We start from the raw sequence: 21909 nt of genomic DNA on the forward strand, positions 1-21909 counted from the left end.
TGTCTTGCTTTAAGTATTGTTTGAAGCATTTGATCCTGCTCACACAGAACGACAATTTATGTGAAAACACACATCAGTGGCAATTAGAGTTACTGATAATTCAAGCAATTGTTCCAAGTCGTTATGAATAATATGACGCTGATGTATTTATTCTTTCTGCAAGGATGCACGCTGAATATATATTTTTGACATGTCATCTGCCTCGCATCATACAAAGCCTTACAAAAAGAAACTCACTACAGCCTGGCGATGCTCCTGTTGCTACAGTAACTAATGTCACGGTGACATGATACTGAGGCACTTGACAGCTTAAGGGATTCTGGCCTCAATGAGAGCGTCAAATCTGCAAAAATGAAAGAAACACTCGGGCTAAGGAAGAGAAAAGGAAAGGTAGAGTCTCTTTTAATATCACGTGGTAATCAATCAGTGACCCATGAGCCTTCTTTTTACATCATTAATCAGAGACACACACTTTAAAAATGTTTGGCGGTGCAGCTACGATGGTCTTCTGAGGTCAAATCTATTTTTTAAGAGAATCTTATATACTCTGTGTGAAATTATTCTCCAGATAAGAGATAAGTGGAGGAAGACAGACATAACTGTGTTTCTCTGTGTCCTACTCACCTCTTTCACACAGTCTGTCATGAGGAAAAAAATACAGAAAACGATTTGTTCAATGAATTTTATTTTCAAATGATTCAAAAAGTCTAGTCTTTCTTAAGGAAATCACAGGTTGTCAGCAAGCACACGCAAACATCAATACTTTATATTCACAAAAACAGCTGCAGAACGGCATTTTAATATTAATGCAGGCTTGCTAGCTGTGGCTGCAGTTACTCTCACACACATCACCACTGATTAACTCACATACGCAGTTTTGCTGTTCACAGATCAAAAATAAAGTTCTGCAAACTTCGACTGAAAATTCCTCCATTAGAGACTCGTTCACACAGTCATACTCCAATGTGCCAAATTCATAAAAATATGTACACACCACTTTTCACGCAGAATTCTGAATTTTATTTCAGAGATAATAAAAATATATCTTTAAAAATGTAAAATTTAAAGGAATAGTTGGACATTTTGGGAAATCTAACACGCTGTATTTCCACAAATGACTATTCTTATTAGAAAGTGTATTTGACTGAAATATTACAAAACAATACTGAAATAAATTGATTATCTTCATGTTAATATCATCTGGTTGGCAGTTAAAATGAAACTTAAATTGGGAAATCTGATATGTCTTATTGAAATCAAGACTATTGTTAATTATAGTAGATGACTCCTTTGTTACTTCTTCCTACCGTTACTTGTTTTTTTAGTATTTTCTTTTGGCTTTAGCCTTATTTTGTACTGTTTTGTCTGAAAAACTGTATGCTTCTGTCATGACCAGATCTGCCTTGAAGAAATTATCACCCATCAGGCTTACCTGGCGAAATAAATAACATAAAATAAACACTGAAAATCTTTTCAGCGACATAGAAATTTAAAGTGTCAGCGTGGTCCGTCGGTTCGTCCACTTCTTTGGTCCAGACGAAAATATCTCAATAATCAATGGATGGATTGACAAAAATACTTTAATTTATGACCAAATACCTTTAAAATCAAAAGATTCCCAAAGACCAAATGTTAGCATGCTAACCGGCTAAACTAAGATGCAGACCACAGTGAACACATGTTAGCATCATCTTTGTATGTTAGCATGCTGACGTTAGCTCAAAGCACTGCAGAGCCACTAGCGTTGTTATAGACTTTTTTGTTAGTAGAAGTGAGGATTTCAGTAGCTAAATTGTCAGTTTTGAAAATGTTATGGTTCAAGCTACTTACAGTAATCGACACTAGGCCACTAGCAGGCAGAAAAACCAACAGACAGACAGCCGTCTTCATGTCCATGCTGCTGTTATGGCTCACGTGTTAGCACACAATCATCTGCTGACACATCCAGCACAGGCAAGGAAACGTTAGCGTCCACTCAGCAACTTTCCTTTGCCTTTTAATGGAGCTTTTTAGCTCTGACTCTATCATAAAATATGAATAAGAATATGAATATCATATCAAAAATATTTGTGAATGCAGGTATTAAGGCTGTAAAACTTCAATTTCAGGACATGTTAGCCAGGTATAACAGTTTGTGTGTTCTTTAGCTCTACGCTGTTGTGCAGCTTCTATATTGCATACTGTACACACGCAGTGCTTCTACAGTTCATCTCGTGGATGTGTGTCCTGCAGCCAGTGTTTGTAGACAGCCACAGGATCTATGTTCCAGTGCTTGTGGAAGGAGATGGCCTGTTGTGAGGAGATCAGTGTCTCAGAGTAGTCATCCGGTCGGGCCTAAAATATCAAGAACATGTGGCTTATCTGTTGTGCGTGTGTGGTGTGTGTGGGTATAAACCCATGTATGTGTGTGCTTAATGATTGGTGTTTAATGTATTCTGGGGATTCCCACTGCTGAAAACAATTTGACAATTGCTCCAGGGCAGTTCATTCAATATTCTGTTTTCACAGCCTGTGCCACCCACAAAGCAGTTCTTTCTTTCTTTCTTTTCCCACCTACTTTTAGGGAAGGCAAACATGAAGAGAGCAGAGCTTCATGCAGAGCATCATCTGATCCTGAATAAAGGTTAATGTTGCTTAACTCTGGCTCCCGTCAGCACCTGGAGTGCTTTTGGCTAAATTAGTGGTTTCTGTTCACACGTCACTGAGTGAGCAGGTTGACAGATGGTTTTGGAAACGCAGCAGAGACAGATACGGCGTGATCTTCCACAATCTTTGCGTCTCTATTGATCAAATGCACTCCATCCTTTTTTTCATTTGTTAATTTCCGGTTTCACTTGTCAAACATCTTGGTCCAGATTGGTTCACACAGCCAAATTAATTTCTCAAAGCTGGGAACACATGTCTACACTTATGAGGATTTCAGATGACCTTATAACACCGCATCACTTGCAGACATCGGATTAAAAAGAAGAGTGTCTATTTGCACCTGGGTGAAAATACAATCATAGTTTGGGTGCAAATAGCATCCACTTTAAAAGAGATGGCATAAAGTTACCCACGGTGTTAGCTTGCACACAACTGTCTTATCAGCTCAAGCAACGTACTGTGTGTTGCAGCAGTACATGAGCTCCATGTTTAATGCTGCATGTAATCTATTTGTACTATGTGTATATACACACAAAAGAAAAACACAAAGACCAACACATCAGGCACTGTTATTAAAGTATTGTGACCAGTTCACTGCGGTGCTGTGCAGCAGAAATGTGTTGCTTCATGAAAGGGCTCAATGTCTGACAGTTAAAAGGCAAATCAGTGAAGTTGGAGCTCTTCCAAAATGCAAAATGTCAACATATATTGGTTTTGGATTGGGATTAGGACAGTAACTCTGACACTGTATTTGGCAAGGATTGAACACGATCACACTGATCTACTCGTCTACTGGTACGAAGTGCCTTTCTGAAAATAGCAATCAACATTATAAACTCCAAAGTTTGTGTCCAAAGCTGGAGTTTTCCTTTGAGGCTAATATATACCCCCAACATGTACTGTGTGTGTGTGTGTCTGTGTGTGTGTGTGTGTGTGTGTGTGTGTGTGTGTGTATTGTTCCCTACCTGGTGGAACAGTGGACTGTGTGTGATGGGGACACCCAGGGAAGTGAAGCACCTGCCCAGCACCATGTCATCAGGAGCATCATCACTGTAGCAGCTACAACCACTGGAAACTAGCCTGGCCACAGCCACCCGACTCAGCACCATCCTACACACAGAACATAGAAAACAGACTTTTTAATAAGAAATATAGTGTATGGTACACAATTTACTTCTAAACTGATGAGTGGGTTTTGACTTTAATCACATATCAATGACAAAAAAAAGCTCCTTCAGTTGTTTGCAGTGTTCTTTGAACCCTGGGGGAAATATATCATTTTCTTCATGGATCAGGGAATCAGGAAAACAAGCTTTGTGTGTCATTGCTTTCAGTGCTTCCACCATTGTTTCTCATTTTGACATGACGTGTAGCCAAGATCTGTCCTCTCTCATCAGAGCACTTTTTGGCTGCAGCAAGCTGCTGTTTTCAGGCAGAGATAGCTGGGGAACACATTTAGTGGCTAAGGAGCCAGATTCCCTCAGAAGCTGGTAGAGACCAAATCAGAGCTAAAAGGAGAGTAAAAATTGCACTTGCAGTCATCAGATTTAAATTCTAATGATTACTGTGTGTCAGCATTTCCAACAATACCAGATACAGTACACCAAATGTGGCAAATTCTGTACTACTACTAATACTACGATATTTAAAATTATTGCATTGGATAATTTTGTGCACTGATGAAAAAGGTCTGATATTTAGAGTATTTAATTCAACATTTGCAAGTAAACAGCTGCAATGAAGTATTGGAACATGTAGAGATACACTGTACTGTACAGTAAAACTGTCATAAAGTGTTGATAAAGTTTTTCCCCTAATTTTGAACTGAAGAGCAGTGCTTGTGTGTAAGTGGCTGTAAATCACAGTCTTAAGTTTTGCGGTTTCTATACTTTTAGTTTATTGCAGTGTTGTTTAATCGTTGCATAACAGCTCCATTCACCATAATTGTGCATTCAGACACGAAGCGTGGTTGCGTGCAAACTCAATGGAAAGACTCGAGTAGATTCAAAGTAGCCCACAGGTCACAAAATGAACATACACATAAATACATCTTGCACAGAGATGGTGTGTCTGTTGCTAGTTAACTTTCAGCTGTTCGGGGCGAATAAACACAAACGGTCCAAGAATCAAATTCAGGCGAGTGACGCGTGGCGAAAATTTGCAGCGCTTTCTGTCTGGACACACCTTAACACCAACAGCAGGACCACATCCCCTTCACCCTACAGCCTCACCCTCCTCCTCCCGTCGTGTAGCTGTATCCGTTCTGAACCAAGCCGTAGCCGTATCTCTCCCCCAGGCTCACGGCCTCCTTTGGGTCATAGCAGCGCAGCAGTCGCCGCAACCTGGGTAAACTGCACATGGACAATAATCAACAAAAAGGAAGTGAGCACATGCCACTATTTAGAGTGTATGAAGACGCGCATCAAATATCCACTAGGAGACTTCACAGCATTTGATCAGGGGATCAAAACAAGCTCAGATGTGCTTTCACTTATTTTGCCTGATTTCCTGCTTTTCTCAGGACTGTGTGAGAATATGCAGATTAACGTCCCCCTCACTGTCCTGCCAGTTTTGTGACAGCTGTCAGTCAGTTAAACCATTATAACTCTAGCTGGTTTATTATAATTATAATCATAAGTATCATTAAAAGACATTTGAAATGTGATGCTTTAAATCACCAAAATTACGAGTGGCAGGTTAAACTAACAACTCTTCTTCCAGTTACCTGATGAGTGTATCGTCATCAACAATGAGCAGCCAGTTTGCCTTTGGCACAGCTGTGCTCAGGAACCGCCTCAAGATGGCAAAAGTCTTCCCACAATGTCCTGCAGGGAGGCAACACACAGACAAGAAGTGTAAACAAAAGATGAGGCAGAAGTCAGTTCAACGAAATGCTGGAGAGGAGCAAATTCCTCAGATCCCATTAAAGTATGATATAAAAGGGGCCATTTTTGACCTCTGAGATAAATGAGAATGTTTGTGTGTGTGTGTGTGTTTGGGTGATTAACATGCATTTGTACTTGTGAAGTGGATTTGTGCTCACACTGAAGAGGTAAAGTTTCTGTGACAGATATGGTCTGTTTTCTCATAAAAACCATCACACCCTTTATTTAAACTTGCAGGGAGATGCTTATGTGAGAATGTGTGAGTGAAAAATGCAACACTGTGCTGATATTATTATTCACAGCATCACCACAACGCACCAAAGTGAGAGTTAAACTGTGCTCGCTGGTCCTGCTTCAAAGGCCAGATCAGGTATTTTGAAACAGCGACACAGACATTGCGTACATATCAATCAGTTTGGTCCAGACTGAAATATCTCTACACCCACTGGATGGATTGCCATTAAAGTTTGTACAAATATCCCTGGTGCCCAGAGAAGTAATCCTACTGACTTTTCATTTAGCGTCACCAAGAGTTCAAAAATGTAATTTGTCCTATACTTCATGAGTAAAGCTTTACTTTACAGCTTTACTTTGTCTTAAATGCTGTTTAGAAAATGTTCGTATGCTAACATGCTAAATCAAGATGATGAACATGGTGACATTACACCTGCTAAGCATCACACATTAATTATCATTGTATGTAGGATCATAGGCTGTGTTTGGAACTGCCTACTACATACTGCACAGTATGCATTATATACTACACACTGCATACTATTTTCATAGTAGCACACAATATGAAAGTGTAATACTGGTTTATTTTGGAGTATGCTAGGCCAGGCTAAGCTGGTTTCTCAAACCACCAATACTGTGCAGCATCCTCTTATGCTATAATAAAAAGGGAAATTATAAATGTGGATTTTCAAATTTTTAACGAAATGACAGAATAAAAGTGGTAAGAGATTTAAAAATATGCTTTGGTTGTGGGCCTGGCTTTCCTCTGCCATTGTTGCCACCGATTTTCATAACACTGCAATATTCAGGATCTACACAGTTGATTTTTCGCCTCGAAAATAGTCAAGAGTGAATTTAGCGGTGAAATAGAGGCTGGTTGTTGTGACCTTTCCAGTGCTTTGCATCGTGGGACACAGTAGACGAGGTATACTGGTCCGATACATACTGGAAATTTTGCTTTTTGTTTGCACACTGCAGACTACACGCTACATTTTTACATCATCGACAGCCTGTAACCATACCAGTGAAGAGGCACGTCAAAAAGGACAGAAATACTGTGGTGAATAAATGAAAAGAGTATGTGGCAAAAAATGACAACTTGACATTCACGCTGATATACATTATTAGAGAAGAGAGAGAAAAAAAAGAATATTAGGAAGGACAGGGGACTTCTATTCTCCTGAGGACAAGGTTAATGTGGTTCTTAAACAAAAAGGAAAAAAGAGGAGTGAATGCAAAACTACAGGCTGAGAGAGGAACAAATGAGAAGAAGAAAGAGTGTGGGAGGAAACACATCAAGAATGAGGAAAAAGGCAATATGACAGTCCATCAGCCTGTGAACAGGAGCAGAGAGAGCAAAATAAGAATGGATGGGAGAATGAGATGGAGGTGTCATTGACACAGTATCTGTCCCCCTGCTGTGTGAATGGACTCAGAAGTACAGTCCGTAATCAGGAGAATCTCAGACAAGAATATGTGTAATACAAAGATAAAATTTGTGGCTGTCAAATTCTCACTGAAACTGATCATTAGTGCAGTTATTGTCTCTGGTTCTAGAAGCTTTTTTTGAGGAAGTTTAAGGGTCATATCCACGTCTTCACTAGGAAGAGGACTGGCTTTGTTATTGCTTTTGACTTGTCCGTCCATACACTGGTTCTTCCATCTGTGGTGCACTTAAGTGTGTGAGGACCGGAAGTCAGGACCATCACACCTCAGTCCTCAAGGGCCTGAACGACTTCCTATCTCCCTTTAACAATGATCTCACATCAGGAAGAAAACACAGGAAATCAAAATGGGATGGAAAGTAGTGGCAGTGTGAACTACCACATCAGCTTCAGATGAATGCTGAGCTGCTAACAATGTGGTGACTGCACACAGGAAACAAAGAGGGGACACAGTGTGACATGAGAGTCTACTGCAGGCTCCCAGGAAGTGCATCAGGCTTTGAATAAACTAATATGAGATAGCAATGTGTAATTAAAACATCATGTTATGCACACAGGCCCAAAGAGACTTTTACCCATTACATTACACTTACATTGTGAAAGGAGCCAGTGTGACATGGTTGAGACACTTTTTTGGAGCGTCACATCACATCACATCACATTTTCACCCTTCTGGTCCGACAACATCTGGAATATCGAGAGGAGCCAAGCAGTTAAATTATTCATCCTCATTCAAATTAGAGGGCTAAGCTGCACGCTCTGTGGGCGCTGGGGCCCATTCGTTATGCTAACTAGCGCTTAACACAAGGCACCGCTGAGGCTGATAGGAATTTTATGACCACAAGCTGGTCATAAATTATAAAGGTCATAAATCAATGTATTGGATAAATTAACATTTCCACCCGACGATGGTGCTTGTTGAAAAGTAAGGAAATCATCAAAGTCATTAGCATTTATTCTCTCGGCACCATGAATGACCAGAATGTTAAGATATTCCAGTCTGGGCTGAAGTGGTGGAACGACAACCCTACATTACCATCCTCGGAGCCAGTGAGATTCTGCACAGCATCTATTGGCACCTTCTCTTTCACCATCCATCCACCCATTGTTAAGCTACCTCTTCAGGTCAGGGTTGCAGAGGCTACAGGTGTCACAAACATCTTTCAACTCCTGCTCCAGCTCCTCCTGGGAGATAATATCCTTGCTCTGTCCTGCAGGGATCAGTAAACACTATTTCTGAGCAGCTCACCTCTCTCAGTATTGGGCACTCCCAGGCTGATGGTGGGTATGGAGGCATCGGTGACATCGCTGTAAAACTCTAAAAGCCCAGCGTCTTTCTCCCAGGTTGCTTTCACCACTGGTACTGTGAGGAGAAAGGGCAGAATAAACTGAATCCCTTTTGATGGCTGTGAGAGCTCATAATTAAAACTCAAACTCCCTACTGCAAACCTGTGAACTCCATAAGACTGTGTAATCAAATGACTCTGGGTGGGGGGAGAAAACAATTAGACCGTCTTTGATCAAGACGCTGGGTAACTACGCTCACTGCATGTTGATGTGGATAAGAGCAGAATTTAAATTATAAAATGTTAACTCAGTCATAGTCAAACATATAATTAATTTTGATCCTACACAAGTGGGATCAATCCCACATTAATTCATTCTCAAACAAATCCACTAATAAATGGATTGAACAGAGCACACTACTGTGACGGTTTGCTACGCAATCCTGAATTCAACCTGAATTTAAAGTAACAGCCAAGTTCATCACACACTGTTCTTTCTACTTTTGATATTGTTTATTGCTTTTAAAAAGTCAGTCCATAACTACTGGCTCATTTTGAGTCACCAGTGTTTTGGATAATTACGCAAAACTGTTGCAATTTCAGCAGTCAGTCTAGATGAGGACAGGTTAACTCAGACAGAATGACCAGCAGGCTGTTCAGCAAGTGGCAGGAAGCAAAAAATAGTGGCGACCATGGTAAAACATTTGCATGAAAATGTGAAGTAATTTCCATCTTTAAACATAAACTGAGAAGTTCATTTTGGCACCTCCAAGCTTGCAAAATTGCAAAATGAATACTACAGCAAAAATAATCAATCATTGACTCCTTACTTACTTACAAATATTTTTGGCAGTTTTTGACAGTTTTGCTTGCAAAAAAAATAATGATGTCTTCAAATTGTCTTTTGTATGTCATGCAGTATTTGTTGTTGTTTACAACTAAAACCTGCTAAATTACAACTATAATGCCATAGAAATGTTGTACTTTCTGTGAAAAAGAGCTTTTTAAATTTGCAGTACAATGACAAAACAGAGCTAAAAACCAAACCAAAACATAGTATCTGTACTTTGATTGTGTACTTACTGCATTCTAGCTTTGTCCTGTATTTTAGGCTGCAGGTACAGTTACACTCTTCCAAAGAAGGACTAGCTAAAGTAAAAAGGCTATATCATGTAAAAAGCTTGTCAGATAGCTGCGGCTATCGTTAGCTAACACTAAGGCTTATTTTAGTTATTCATTTTCCCCTAGTTGTTATCTGTGAATAAGAAAATATCTATTTTGATGAACTTTCATTTTGTTTATTCACTTTGTTATTCAACATAATTAAAACAGGACAGCAGCTAAAATCAATTCATCATGGAGAAGGAAGAAAAACAGCTACACTCCTGCTAAAGGCAGCTAGCTTAGCTGATCTCTGTAGCCACTCGCTAATTCTTTAGTGAATGTCATGTGATTTGGTGCTTAAGCTACCTTTAACTCATATTTAAACACATATTAAAAATGCATTAAATTAAAAAACAATGCAGTATACTGATTTCAGACAGGAACTGATTCCTATGTGCTATGGACTGTTAATATTAATCAAACTAAAGCTAATTTTCTTAAACTCATTAAAATGGAAACGAAAGCTGAAGAAGACATTTTTCTGGTAGATGGTAGAATATAATGAATGAATTCAACTGTTTTTGTCCTTCAAAAGCTGGTCACAAACACACCTCGCTCCAAGTGGAACTTTTGGCAAGTTTTCACAGCAACAAATACGTCTTTCTTTGACACTGGATCTCCCTGGAAAAGAGAGGAAGAAAAACAACGTCCCTCGTCATTCACAAAAATGATGCATCGTAGCTTTGAAATGGCAAAAAGTGTGAGGTGCAACATGTGCAGAATGAAATGGACATGAAATTGAGTCAGGATGGCAAAATGAGGCACACCAGGTCCTAACAGCATTATCATGAGGGAAAAACAAATCACGGCCATGTGTTCATCTTGGATTTTCTGGCCTGGCATGTCAATACTTATATCTCGTTTGCGCTGAATTCCTATTTCAGGTGTTGCTTCTTATTCCACAAAATCACCAGCAGTAATCAGGATGTTATTACTTACTTAAAGATGTCATTTTTTGATCTGCTATCTCTGCAGAATATTAAGTATAAATACTAGACTTTTCCTCATGATGGATCGCAGCCTTTCCTGTAGTCTTGTGGTAAGTGCTGCATTAATCATGTCACCTTTGTGTCAGCCGGTCTTTAGATTTCTGCTCCCATCGGGCACTTCAAACCCTATCATTTCAGACAGCCACTAATATTACGGAAAAGTCATGAACGTGACAAACAAGAGATTCAGACTGACTCAGCCCACTGATCCTTGCATTTGGGTTCTTCTACAATAGACCTCGATAGGGTTGACGTGCGTTTTTCTCGGTGAGTTATAGGTGTGATTTAAGGTGATGGATTATAAAAGCAACCATGAGAGATTTCCTTGACTTCCTCCTTTTGATCATTACCTTCATCCATACGTTCTATATATTGTATTCAGTGACACCTGCCAGGACAAAGTTCACTGTGTTTAGCCACTAAAACCTAAATGTTCCTTTGGGTTGTATTGTTTGTCCGCAGTGATTACCAAAATTGAACTTTCAGCTACTGACACTTTCATCCACACGCACCCAGGTCCACGTGCACAAATGCATGCACAAAACACATGTAAGCAGACTCTCGAAGAGCTTAATTTCACCCACATATAGTGGTGTCAACATCAATAAATAAGAGCTGTACATACACAGTTGGGCAGGTAGGTTGTAAATGTTGTAGCACAGTTGTCTCTTATCTCTGTACAAAACTCTGGAACTGCTGTCAGCCTTGGGCCGTTTCCTTCCTCCCAAATATACAACGCAATCTGGAAAAGCAGAGATAGATGTGAAGATGAATGGACGTGTTATGGGGTAACAGTTGAAACAGTGATTTATGATTTATTTTGATAGAATTTTTCTGCTAATATAGATTGAGAACCCAGAATGAGATTTTGTGCCAAACAGTAGATATCTTTAATAATCTTTAATAACTTGGTCTCTCTCATACTCTTACTTAGATGGCAAATGATTTATCCTGCATTCAGTCATTAAAGAATTTCAAAACAGGATGCACAGCTCAAAGCTTGAGTCACACTATGCATTTCACGTCATTATAAGGAGGAGCAGCATTGTGAATTAATGTATTTGTTGGGTCTGGACACCAGAAAGTCAAGTAAAGCTCGAATATTTATTTAAAAACACCAAATAGAAAAAATGATGGCACACATAGTTAGACCCATTCAGAAGTAGAGTTCTTGCATTAATAACATAATAGTAGATCTGTCAAAAGCTGCAGGCATAGAAAGCTGCGGGGGTTGAGCCTTACAGTCACTGGAGGGAAAACTGTCTATTCTTGTTATATGTCTAACCGGTTCAGCTCGGCAGGCAGCCTGAAACATGACACTGATGACACCTTTCACAGCAGTTGTTGAGGCGTAAAGCCAAATCGAAGCAGAACCAAGTCTTAAGGGCAGGAGGTGACGCACAGATTCACGAAGCTTCAGGAAACTATTTTACCTCGTGTTTCAAGTCGATGGTAAAATCGGACTTCAGATGCTCGTGTTGGATCCGCTCAGCCAGCCTGAAACATGTGGAAGTGAAAGATGTTGAAAGAAGAGAACTGGGAAGTGGGAATCTTCCTGCATTGTATCTGAGATGTGTTTGTTGTTTAGACCAAATGCATCAAAATGTGTGTTTTCTGCAGATTATAGTGTCACAATTATTTTGAGGCCCTAGAAAATAGCAAAAGTTGAAGATTTGAGAGAGTCCGTCCTACGAGTTTGTGCTTGGTCGATTAAAAGGCACTTTTGATGATGGGATTCCTTCTGGAACCTTTTATGGGCTGATACTGCTTAGGTCAGCTCAGCGTCAAAAAAGATAGCAGAGGAATATATCAGTGACACATTCATGCTCATTCATGCACACATGCGCACACACACACACACACACCTCTGGAGCAGCGGTGTGCTGAGAGCCCAGCCAGCTGCAGGGTCAGGGTAACTAAAAGAACCGGGGTCCTCAGAGAAGGCGTAGTGGTGGATGATGGAGGCCTCATTATCGTGGAGACCCTTACCCAAAAACCATTCCTGTGATTTTCAAAAATGAGCACAGGGACAGATGATATGAAAGTTGCTGCAGGACATTCACAGAACAAAACAGGCTGCATTGTACAGTATAGTGTATATAATCACATTGTTTGGAAGATGTTTGCATGTCGGGGTGTGTGCGTCTCACCTCTTGGACTTGATATCTGTGGAGGACCTGCAGCAGAGCAGACAGTGTTACTCTGGTTTCCTCCTCTATGAAGAAAAACCAGGATGCTGATTGGCTGTAAGTGGCAGAGAGACTGGAAAGATCCACAAGAAGCCATTAACTTTATGACTTCATTTCCCCCCGAGGAGCCATTAAAGCTAAACTAAATGAAATCGTACTGAATCTGATTGAATTAATTTGTTTATCATCTCCATACATGTGTTTAACACTCACTGAGGAAGTGCAGGGAGGATACTCCAGTGCCCTTCATACTCTGACAGCTCATGGAGAAGAAGAACAACTGGAACTCCCTGCATGAAAAAAAAATGTCTTTAAATTAATTCAGCAACATCCTGCCATCACATGAAAGATACTCTACAGAGTACAAAGTCTATCTCACTCTGTGTGTGTGAGTGTGTGTGTGTGTGTGTGTGTGTGCACCTGAGGGATGGGATTTGAAGTGAGACTCAGCACATCAAAAAGCAAATATTGCTCAGCATGACTGAACTGAAGCATAAAACCACACTAAAAACATCTATTTGACACGCTTTGATCTGCTGTATCTCAAGAAGATCTCACATCCACTACAAAATTATCCCAGAACAAAGACAAATAAAGCTCCTGTTGGACGATGGTGCAAGTTTTTCACCACTAGAGGGCACTGTACAAGGGTGATCATCTCCCTGAGGGATGCCTGATGGAAGAAAGCGTACGGACACGAGATTTTTGCATTTGCAGATTTATGTCAAAAGTGACATATTGGAGGTTATGACACACTGACGCTGACAAATAAGGCCTTGATCAACTGCTCACAGCTCAATATCTGACTCTGAAGAACAAATCTCTGCCATGCAGCTTTTCATAGCACTGACGTAGACACAGTTGTAAGGACTAATGGAAGTGCAGCCAAAAATAGGTTTGATATGAAAGCAAGCATCTGCTTATTTCTTTCTATTTCCAGGCAGAGCTTGAGTCCCTCATTCAGTTACTTCCATGTTTAACAACAGTGCTAAAGAGTGGTGATTGATATTTGGGTCATATTCCTATACTTGAATAGGTTTGATTACACACATATATTCTGCTAATAGTTAGATTACATGCATATGCTCACGTTAATGATAATTGGATCCTGATATGTTGATCTTATTCATATTTTCTGCTGATGGATTGTGTGACTGAACAATTAACAGAAATTCTACTTCTCCGGGTTAAGTTTTTCCTTTATTATTAATAGAAGTGATTTAGACGAGGAGTGATTCTTTGTGTGCAAAATATATCTAAGGCCAATGTGACCTAGCACAGGAGGTTTTGAGATAGAGGCCTGACATGGGAGACATCTTGGGGCCCTCAACTTAAGATAGAACAGGTTGGCGTCAAGGATAAGGGTGTCTCTAGATTTGTCCTTGCAAACAGGTTGCTGGGCCAGGCAGAGAAGAGAGAGTGCCCGACGGCAACGAGGAGGAGCCAACGACTGTTTCAGCATTTCCTCATGTTCTGTCTATAAAAATACTGGGTCAGGGAGAGGTAGTGTGTCAGACTTTGTGAACTGACCGAACTCTGTTGGGGATCAGGGAAAGGAAAGTCGAGACAGAGTTCTGCAACCTTGCACATTCTATATTATTCACAGAATAAAACTGATTTTTTGGACTCAATATCTTCTCCTATTGCTTCATTAAAAGAACCCAGAGGACCAGAGAGATTTTTTGAGACATGTCCTCGACAGTGGCCAAAAGCAAAGTCGATGGTCTCTAATTCATGACAATGAGGAAGCCACCCCAGGCTGTAGTGCTAATGAGCCGTTTGAAACAGAAGCATTATGTCAATATAACAGGTCATTAGCACATACATTAATCCCTGCAAGCATGTGTGACTGCGTAATGCAGAACACGCCATTTAGCTGAGTGTCTACAGAGAGGGAGAGGAGCTGCTGCCACAAAGCATGACATATATAAGCACCAGAAGAGGTCTCACTCTGGTGCAACGTCGCGTACAGGGCACATATACATTCAGTTGCCAGTTTATTAGGTACGCCTTGCTGTAACAGTCCCGGAATAAATCTGATTATCTTCATGAAGGTTAAGGAGGGCAGCTATATGGTTAAAAAGATGTCCAGGAGAATATTCTGCATGTTTCAAATGTAGTCCATGTAATGAAATGCAGTGTGCAGTCATTTCCACACAAACTGTGTTTACAGACAACAGTTTTACAAAGTCTTCCTGAGTCCATGTAGTGACATCCTTTATCCAATCATGTGTTCACAAAGTGGTGAACCTCGCTCCATCCTTGCTTGTGAACGACTGAGCCTTTCCAGGATGCTCCATGATACTATCACCTGTTACCGATCAACCTGTTTACCTGTGGATTGATCCAAACAGGCATTTTTGGAGCGTTCCACAACTTTCCCAGTCTTTTGTTGCTCCTGTATCAACTTGTTTGAACTTGTTGCTGCATCAAATTCAGAATAAGCAGATATTTACAAAACTCAATGAAGCTGATGAGGTGAATCATTAAATATATTGACTTCTTAGGAATCGGGGTTGCAATAAAAAAACTTATCTTAGTTTAAGGCAATGCAAACAAAGTTTTGTCAGTGTCACATAATAGTGACAAAAAGTATGGTAATTTTACTTCCACACAGACAACCACACATTTGCATGCAGACACACCTCCTCTCAGGGTTTTTTTTTTAACCATCTGCAGTAAATGTTGTGGTGACATGTGGGCGAAGAGAGCAGCGGCCAAACGAGACGAGTCTGTAATGAGGTTGGATAATGAGGCTGAAAAGGCGACGCACTGGCACTGACGTCTTGGATTAAAAGCCTGTATTTACAGCCAATAACAAATAAAGAGCCATGTGACAGTAACAGTAACAAAATGTGTTTCTCTCCCAATAATAAATCTGTGCAAACGAAAACACGAAAATTACACCTGACCCGCTGCTGCTTATATTTTGGCTGTAGCTATGATTTACAGTACGACAAAACACTCCAGTGTCACCAGATGAATGAAAATACGTCAGGCAAGCTGTCAGCATGTCAGAGTTTCTAAGTGTTTGCCGCCCTTAATCCCAGCCTGCAGGCGAAATAAACACCTGCTCGTACGTCATTTAAAAAATGCGTGATGCACAACCTGCCCTTGTTCACAACTGCTCGCTACAATCAAGGTCTATCTTGCTGCAATACACCTACCTCACTTAGACAACAGACGTACACACCGCAGCCTGACCGCATGCATGCAGAGATGATTGTAGACACGCATGCATCCAAATGTGCTACTTGTGATTATCAGCACCTTGAGAAGCTGTGGTAGACATTTACACAGCACGTAAGTGATTCGTTATATGACACAGTCTCTTAATTGGCCTATTCAGTTCAGTTCAGAGACAGCTGAGTCTGTGATTTTTTTTTCATGAATGAGGACTACAGCAGATACATGCATTCAAGATAGCTATATCATAGTTCTTTTGAATATTGTGGGTATGTATAAGCAAGTCAAGTCATTGCTCAGGTCAAACAAGTCAAAATTTTATGACTTTTAGAAGAGCCCCTCCATGACAGCTGCCTCAAGCGTTGGCCTCTGCAGGTTGCCAGGTTTGCGTGCGTTGCACAAGAAATGACCCAATTGTGTTTCAAAAACAAGATCTAACTTCTCAATATCCAGAAAAAAAAAACATTTAATAAACACATTCAAGTTCTTTTAAGTCATCTGTCTCAGGTCTTTGTCAAGTCTCAAGTCATGACTAGAGAGTCAAAGCCAAGTCGAGTCTTTTATCAGTATCAGTCAAGCAAGTCTCAAGTCCTCAAATTTGCCTCTCTGGGCAAAGAGAGTGTTAACAAAGCCTCTGGCATGAGCATCCAGATGAACCCAGAGGAGTATATCAACTTTTTTATCAGTCTCTCTATGACATCTGGGCCCGCACATGTAAAACTTAAAAGTCTGGTCTCAAGAGGGGTCCCAAGCTTTGACTGATCAATCAAAAACCCCTTGTTTGAAAGGAGGATTTAGATGCTTTGGTTGATTTGAGCAAAGCCAAAGTCATGATTGTGTCTGAGTTTCATGCACACTTGTCATGATTATGATTATCCATCATTCACTGTATCTGAGGATTATAGTACATGCGTACACTGCAGCATGGCACTGTTGAAGAGATTTTTGTGAGGAAATCAAAGCTAAACGAGGTGCATGTCCTCTATTTCCAGCTTTCCTTTCTTCTATTCTGTTATATTGTAATCTCTGTTTAATGCCTCTGTAGCATATTCCATCTGAGTGTATAATTGCTCTTCGCAGCTGCCACGCATGAACAGTCATTTAACAAGCTACGAAAGTGGAGTTTGTTGATGTGCATCTCGCTCCTTTTATATTTTCTAACCACGGAGTTAAACTGGCGTTTCTCGACATTCTCACTAACTGGATTTTCTTTCCGTCTCGGAGGGTGAAATTGCTGCGTAAACACCTCAAACCACAACATGGTTTCAAATCAAAACAATCATATGTCAAATTCAATCAGAGCTCCTACTCTGTCGCCGGTGAATCATTCACTGAGGTGTTCGCAAACAAAGCGTGTGTGATTAAAGTACTTCCAGCTGCTACAGCACATTTGCTCTTTACAGGCTTCAGTGTGACTGCATCAAAAAAAAAAAGACTGTCTCAGAGGTTGAGAGACAACAGATAATGCAATTAAGACCTCAAATCCAAACATCATCATTATAAAGTCATTGTGACTATAAAAACAACTGCATACTTCCTGCCTTCACCACAGCCTGATGAAAAATTCATCAGAAACATGTAAGACAGTTGAAATTTTCAATTGTCAGGGGGAAATAAAGTTTTTAAGTAACTTCTCTCCTTCGTGTAACAGTCTGAGACATTTTTTTATTTTTAATTGCCATTTTTTATCTGGATTGAAAAACAGGCTGGAAGACTGACTCATTATTTCACAGCACCCAATCACATCGAAGGAATATCAACACTTCTGTGAATCTGTTACAGGCTGTCATGTCCACATGCCTGTCACCTCACTGCAGTAGGGTCCATAACGAATGAGTTTTCACAGCTACTCTGCAGGCTTGTATTATTAAATAACTGCATCCTCGCAGCCCGGGGAGGGGAGCTCTGTGACAAGGAGGACACCTATTGGTACCAGTGTAAAACCGCAGCAACGCAGCTCCAAGTCAAAGCCCAGAACTCACTGACACACATGAAAAATGCAGAAGAAATGACACATAAAGCACCAGGTCAAAGAGTCAACAGCCATTCTAGCATCCCTGTGAGGCTGTACAGTGCTGCTCTGAGCTAAATGCTAACATCAGCATGCAAACACACTCAACAAAGACAATGCTAGCGTGTTGATGTTTACCAGGTATCATTTTTACCATGTTCAATATCCTAGTTTTGTGTGGCAGCATGCTAACATTTGCTAATTTAGTGCAACTGAGGTTTATGGGAATGTCATTGGCTTTATGTTGGTCAAATTGGAAACTTGAGCTGATGGTGGCGCTACATTGGACGTCACGAGATCACAAAGAGGACATGACGTGATTGTTTGGACCACAGAGTATACCATCCCAAGGAGGCAACAATGCTAACCACTAAGCCATCCACTGCCTGCCAGATGTTACCTGTCCAAATCCAGCTGCCTGCTGCAGAATCTCCAGTCTCCTCTGATCAGCTCGACGGGCGTGGTATGAGTTCCTCTGACTCTGGATCACCAGCACCACCTCCTCCAATCCTGAGAAAAACACATGGAAAAGGTCGAGGGATGACAAATTAGGAAAGGCAAAGAGATAAAGACACAGAGAGCATAGAGACACACAGGAATCCAAGGATAAATGATTTTGACTAAATTTCTGTTTCATCGACCCTAGTTACTTACTCTAATAACAATAATACAATATCTTCTCTTTTAAATCCAACCTGTTTAAAGGAATAGTTGGACAATTTGGGTAATGCACATTTGTTTGACAAGTCTCCTCCGCTGCACCTGGCCAAGAAATAGTCCCTCACATAACCACTCCTAAAACTGCGAGTTGTAGTTTTTACACTACACACTGCTTTTACAGAAACAAAGAAGATATAGCGTGCTAATTAGTGAGCTTTAAATGTGCGGCTAGGCGGATGTTTTTACCTTTGGATAGAGCCAGGCTAGCTGTTTCCCCCTGCTTCCAGTCTGAAGCTATCTGGCTGCACCTTCATATTTAGCGTCCAAGTATGAGAGTGGTATCAATCCTCTCATATGACTTAATGGCATTCAGATTTATCTATTGTAATGAACAATCCTAAAGAGTTTGGTGTCTGGATGCAGCTTTTCACGCATGCTCTCCACAGGTGCACCAGTGGCATTGGGGTGGCACGGATCAAATCAAACCTCATGCATATGCACCGTATTTTGGCATATTTGGCATTTCCTGAATGTCTGTCTGGACAAAAATCTCAGGCCATCTGCACTGGAGATCCCTCACTCACCAACAGCGCCGTGTGCAGGGTGCTCCTGGCGCTCTGCTGCCTGCGGGGAGTCACAGGGATTCTTGTTAAGTCTGACACACACTGTTGAGCCATGTCATAAAACGTGATCGCAGCAGTCTGGAGGCAGCGCTTACCTGAGCATGGCCCGTGTGTTTGTCTGCAGCAGCGGGGCCTTGAACGGAAGCAACAGTGTTATCATTGTATCATCACGCTGTAAAATCAGTTTACAGGAGAAGTGATTATTGGTTAATCAAGCATAGAGATACTGCTGGACACAACTGTGCTGTATAAACAATTATAGTTAATATTAATGATATGCTAATTTTGGCATCAAAGAGTATCTGAATCTAATCAGTACACCCCAGAACAGTAAAATACTATACTGCAGTACTGTTGTGGTAATTTGAAGTGAAATTTCCCTCAAAAATATTCGGAAACACACTGAGACAACTCGCCTGGCGGAGCATTCCCACAGCTTTGTGCCACAAAAAAAGGCACCACTCGCTGGGCTGTTATAACTTATCACATTATTCATATTGGAAAAACATGGAGGCTGCCCCCTTCACCACCAGGCGGCAAACAAACCAACTGGTGCCTGCTTTGAATGGTTAGAGCTGCTGTACTAGCAAGAAAACAATCTGTATATTGGAAAAAAGCCATTATGGGTTTCTTGAACCGCTCTGGTACAAATCCGACAAAGCTCAGTGTTGGATACGAATGATGAATGTTGAATGATTCTCCAGTAAATCTCCACCCATATCAGCCAAAGCGCCTCTCTCATGGCAGACAGTTGGACTTGACACTGGCATAATCATTACCATTAATGACTGAGTGTCTCTGTAAGCAGTAATAGCTGATAGAAAGCAGCCATCCTTCATGTCATTAGCTACACCTGAGCTTTTTCTGCTACAACATATGAGAGGTGAAAAAGTCTGTAGCAATAACATGGAAAAACTACCATGAAAGAGCACAAAAAGGGCCTTTTGCAATACTCGTGATATGGTATGCATTTTATAAAAACATGTTATTACCAATGCAGATTTGAAACAGGTTGCACTTTGCCAGTGTGTATTTTATAGACCCTGCACATGCATGTGAGGCCCCCACAGGTGTTTTCACTTGTTTTACCTGTTTATTCCCCTCGCTTCTCATTAGTTGTGTTGCTCCAGTGAGATCAGGACAACTTGGACCTGAATCACTCAACAGTAAATAGAGACTGATGTCCTCATGTGTTTCCCAGCATCGCTCCGCCCAGCTTTAGGTCTAAGTGGACACAGTAACTGGGTGCGCAGAGCTTTTCACTTCCATATTTACAGATAAAACAAAATAGCTTACAGATGATTGATTAACTCAAACTGCCTCGTATTTACAAGTCCGCCGCCGTCACCTGCGCTTGATAGTGATGCGTCAATTTTCTCAGAGTAAGATCTTTTCATGGTTATCATTTCAAAATAAAGTATCCCGATATTATCAAAGCAAGTATCGTAGAGCCACAGATGAATACGTCAAGTGGGTGATACTTCTTTAAAAACATATATTCGTACAATTTCAAAATATAAAATAATAAATATAAAAATAATGTATTCTACTTTTTCCTATATTACATTGATAACTTTACTTTTGAGGCCATATCGAAGCAACTTCCGGTATGTTTCAGCCGGCCTGATGCAGTGTATCGAGCTTGCCGTTAGCGGTTAAGCTAACAGTCGCTGTCTCAGTGTGGCAATGACCCCACTTACCAAGCCAAAGAAGGAGCATGGCGACCAGTTTGCATCCGTTAACCACATTATGGTGTGACATGGTTCCGGTGGCTGCTGGTTTTCGTTTAAAATCACCGTCTTTTCATGGCGAACTGGAGAAATTGATTAGCAACATTCCTGTAGTGGCAGGAGTCTGTGTTCGACTGTAATTACTGTTAGTGCAGGGCTTTAGCGACCTCTAGCGGACACTACATTTATAGGTTACTGCCATGACATACTGGAGTTCATTACAGGATCAGGCTCATTCTAGTCATTCTGAAATAATATATAATGTACATTTTACTAACAGGCACTACTTTTCATGTTAAGCTACATTAAATTGTATTTTTATTATATCTTAAATTACTCACACCTCAAAAATAGGCCTTTATTTGCAGTACAATTTACTTGAGTATTGTTATTTCCTTTATACTTCCACTTCACTCCATTTAAAAGGCAATTTACTACATGACAGGTGTATGACAGCAAGGGTATAATTACTGGAAGATAATGATTTTTACCTCCAAATATGATTAGGCTGATAAGCATATAATAAGACTACCCAACATTATATATGATAAAAAAGTTCAGCTCCACCTTCACCAGACAGATTAAAGTGTTATTTACATATTGATTATTCGGTTAAAATAATAACTGACTGAGGCCGTTCTCCTGCCTATTGAGTACTTTGTGAACATTGTAAAAGATCTGTTTTCTTTTCTTCCGTTGCTGACCTCAAGCTATAGGAGATTTCAGTCTAATCCTTCATGGAAACTATAATAAAGACCAGACAACATTTATTCAGGTTTCCAGTGTACAAACAGGCCTTTTATCTATAACTATCGTGTTGCCCTTCCACAGTGTGCTATATTAACATGCACCTGTTTCCCC

The 21909-nt window shown here is 40.5% G+C and overlaps 1 protein-coding gene across 1 annotated transcript; it reads right to left on the reverse strand.

The window, feature by feature from the left end:
• Nucleotides 1-716: 716 nt before the first annotated feature.
• b3glctb (beta 3-glucosyltransferase b) lies at nucleotides 717-21169 on the reverse strand. Its single transcript, XM_041952460.1, has 15 exons — nucleotides 21019-21169; nucleotides 19414-19451; nucleotides 19280-19319; nucleotides 18436-18545; nucleotides 13052-13128; nucleotides 12800-12911; nucleotides 12515-12651; nucleotides 12083-12146; nucleotides 11275-11391; nucleotides 10212-10281; nucleotides 8460-8573; nucleotides 5372-5471; nucleotides 4878-4997; nucleotides 3612-3756; nucleotides 717-2334 (listed from the first exon to the last, which is right to left on the reverse strand). Exons 1-15 carry the CDS (start codon nucleotides 21077-21079, stop codon nucleotides 2200-2202), a joined length of 1440 nt encoding a protein of 479 aa, XP_041808394.1. The 5' UTR covers nucleotides 21080-21169; the 3' UTR covers nucleotides 717-2199.
• Nucleotides 21170-21909: the final 740 nt, after the last annotated feature.

Source organism: Chelmon rostratus, chromosome 14, assembly GCF_017976325.1.
Source record: "Chelmon rostratus isolate fCheRos1 chromosome 14, fCheRos1.pri, whole genome shotgun sequence".
Taxonomy (NCBI): domain Eukaryota; kingdom Metazoa; phylum Chordata; class Actinopteri; order Chaetodontiformes; family Chaetodontidae; genus Chelmon; species Chelmon rostratus.

What these genes read in the sequence shown, in the direction of transcription:
- b3glctb (XM_041952460.1), bottom strand. Translation starts at nt 21,079, where the DNA reads ATGTCACACCATAATGTGGTTAACGGATGCAAACTGGTCGCCATGCTC. An exon ending in CATGCTCCTTCTTTGGCTTG is followed by an intron (nt 19,452 to 21,018) that starts GTAAGTGGGGTC and finishes CTTCCGTTCAAG; the next exon opens with GCCCCGCTGCTGCAGACAAA. An exon ending in ACAGTCCACTGTTCCACCAG is followed by an intron (nt 2,335 to 3,611) that starts GTAGGGAACAAT and finishes TTGATATTTTAG; the next exon opens with GCCCGACCGGATGACTACTC.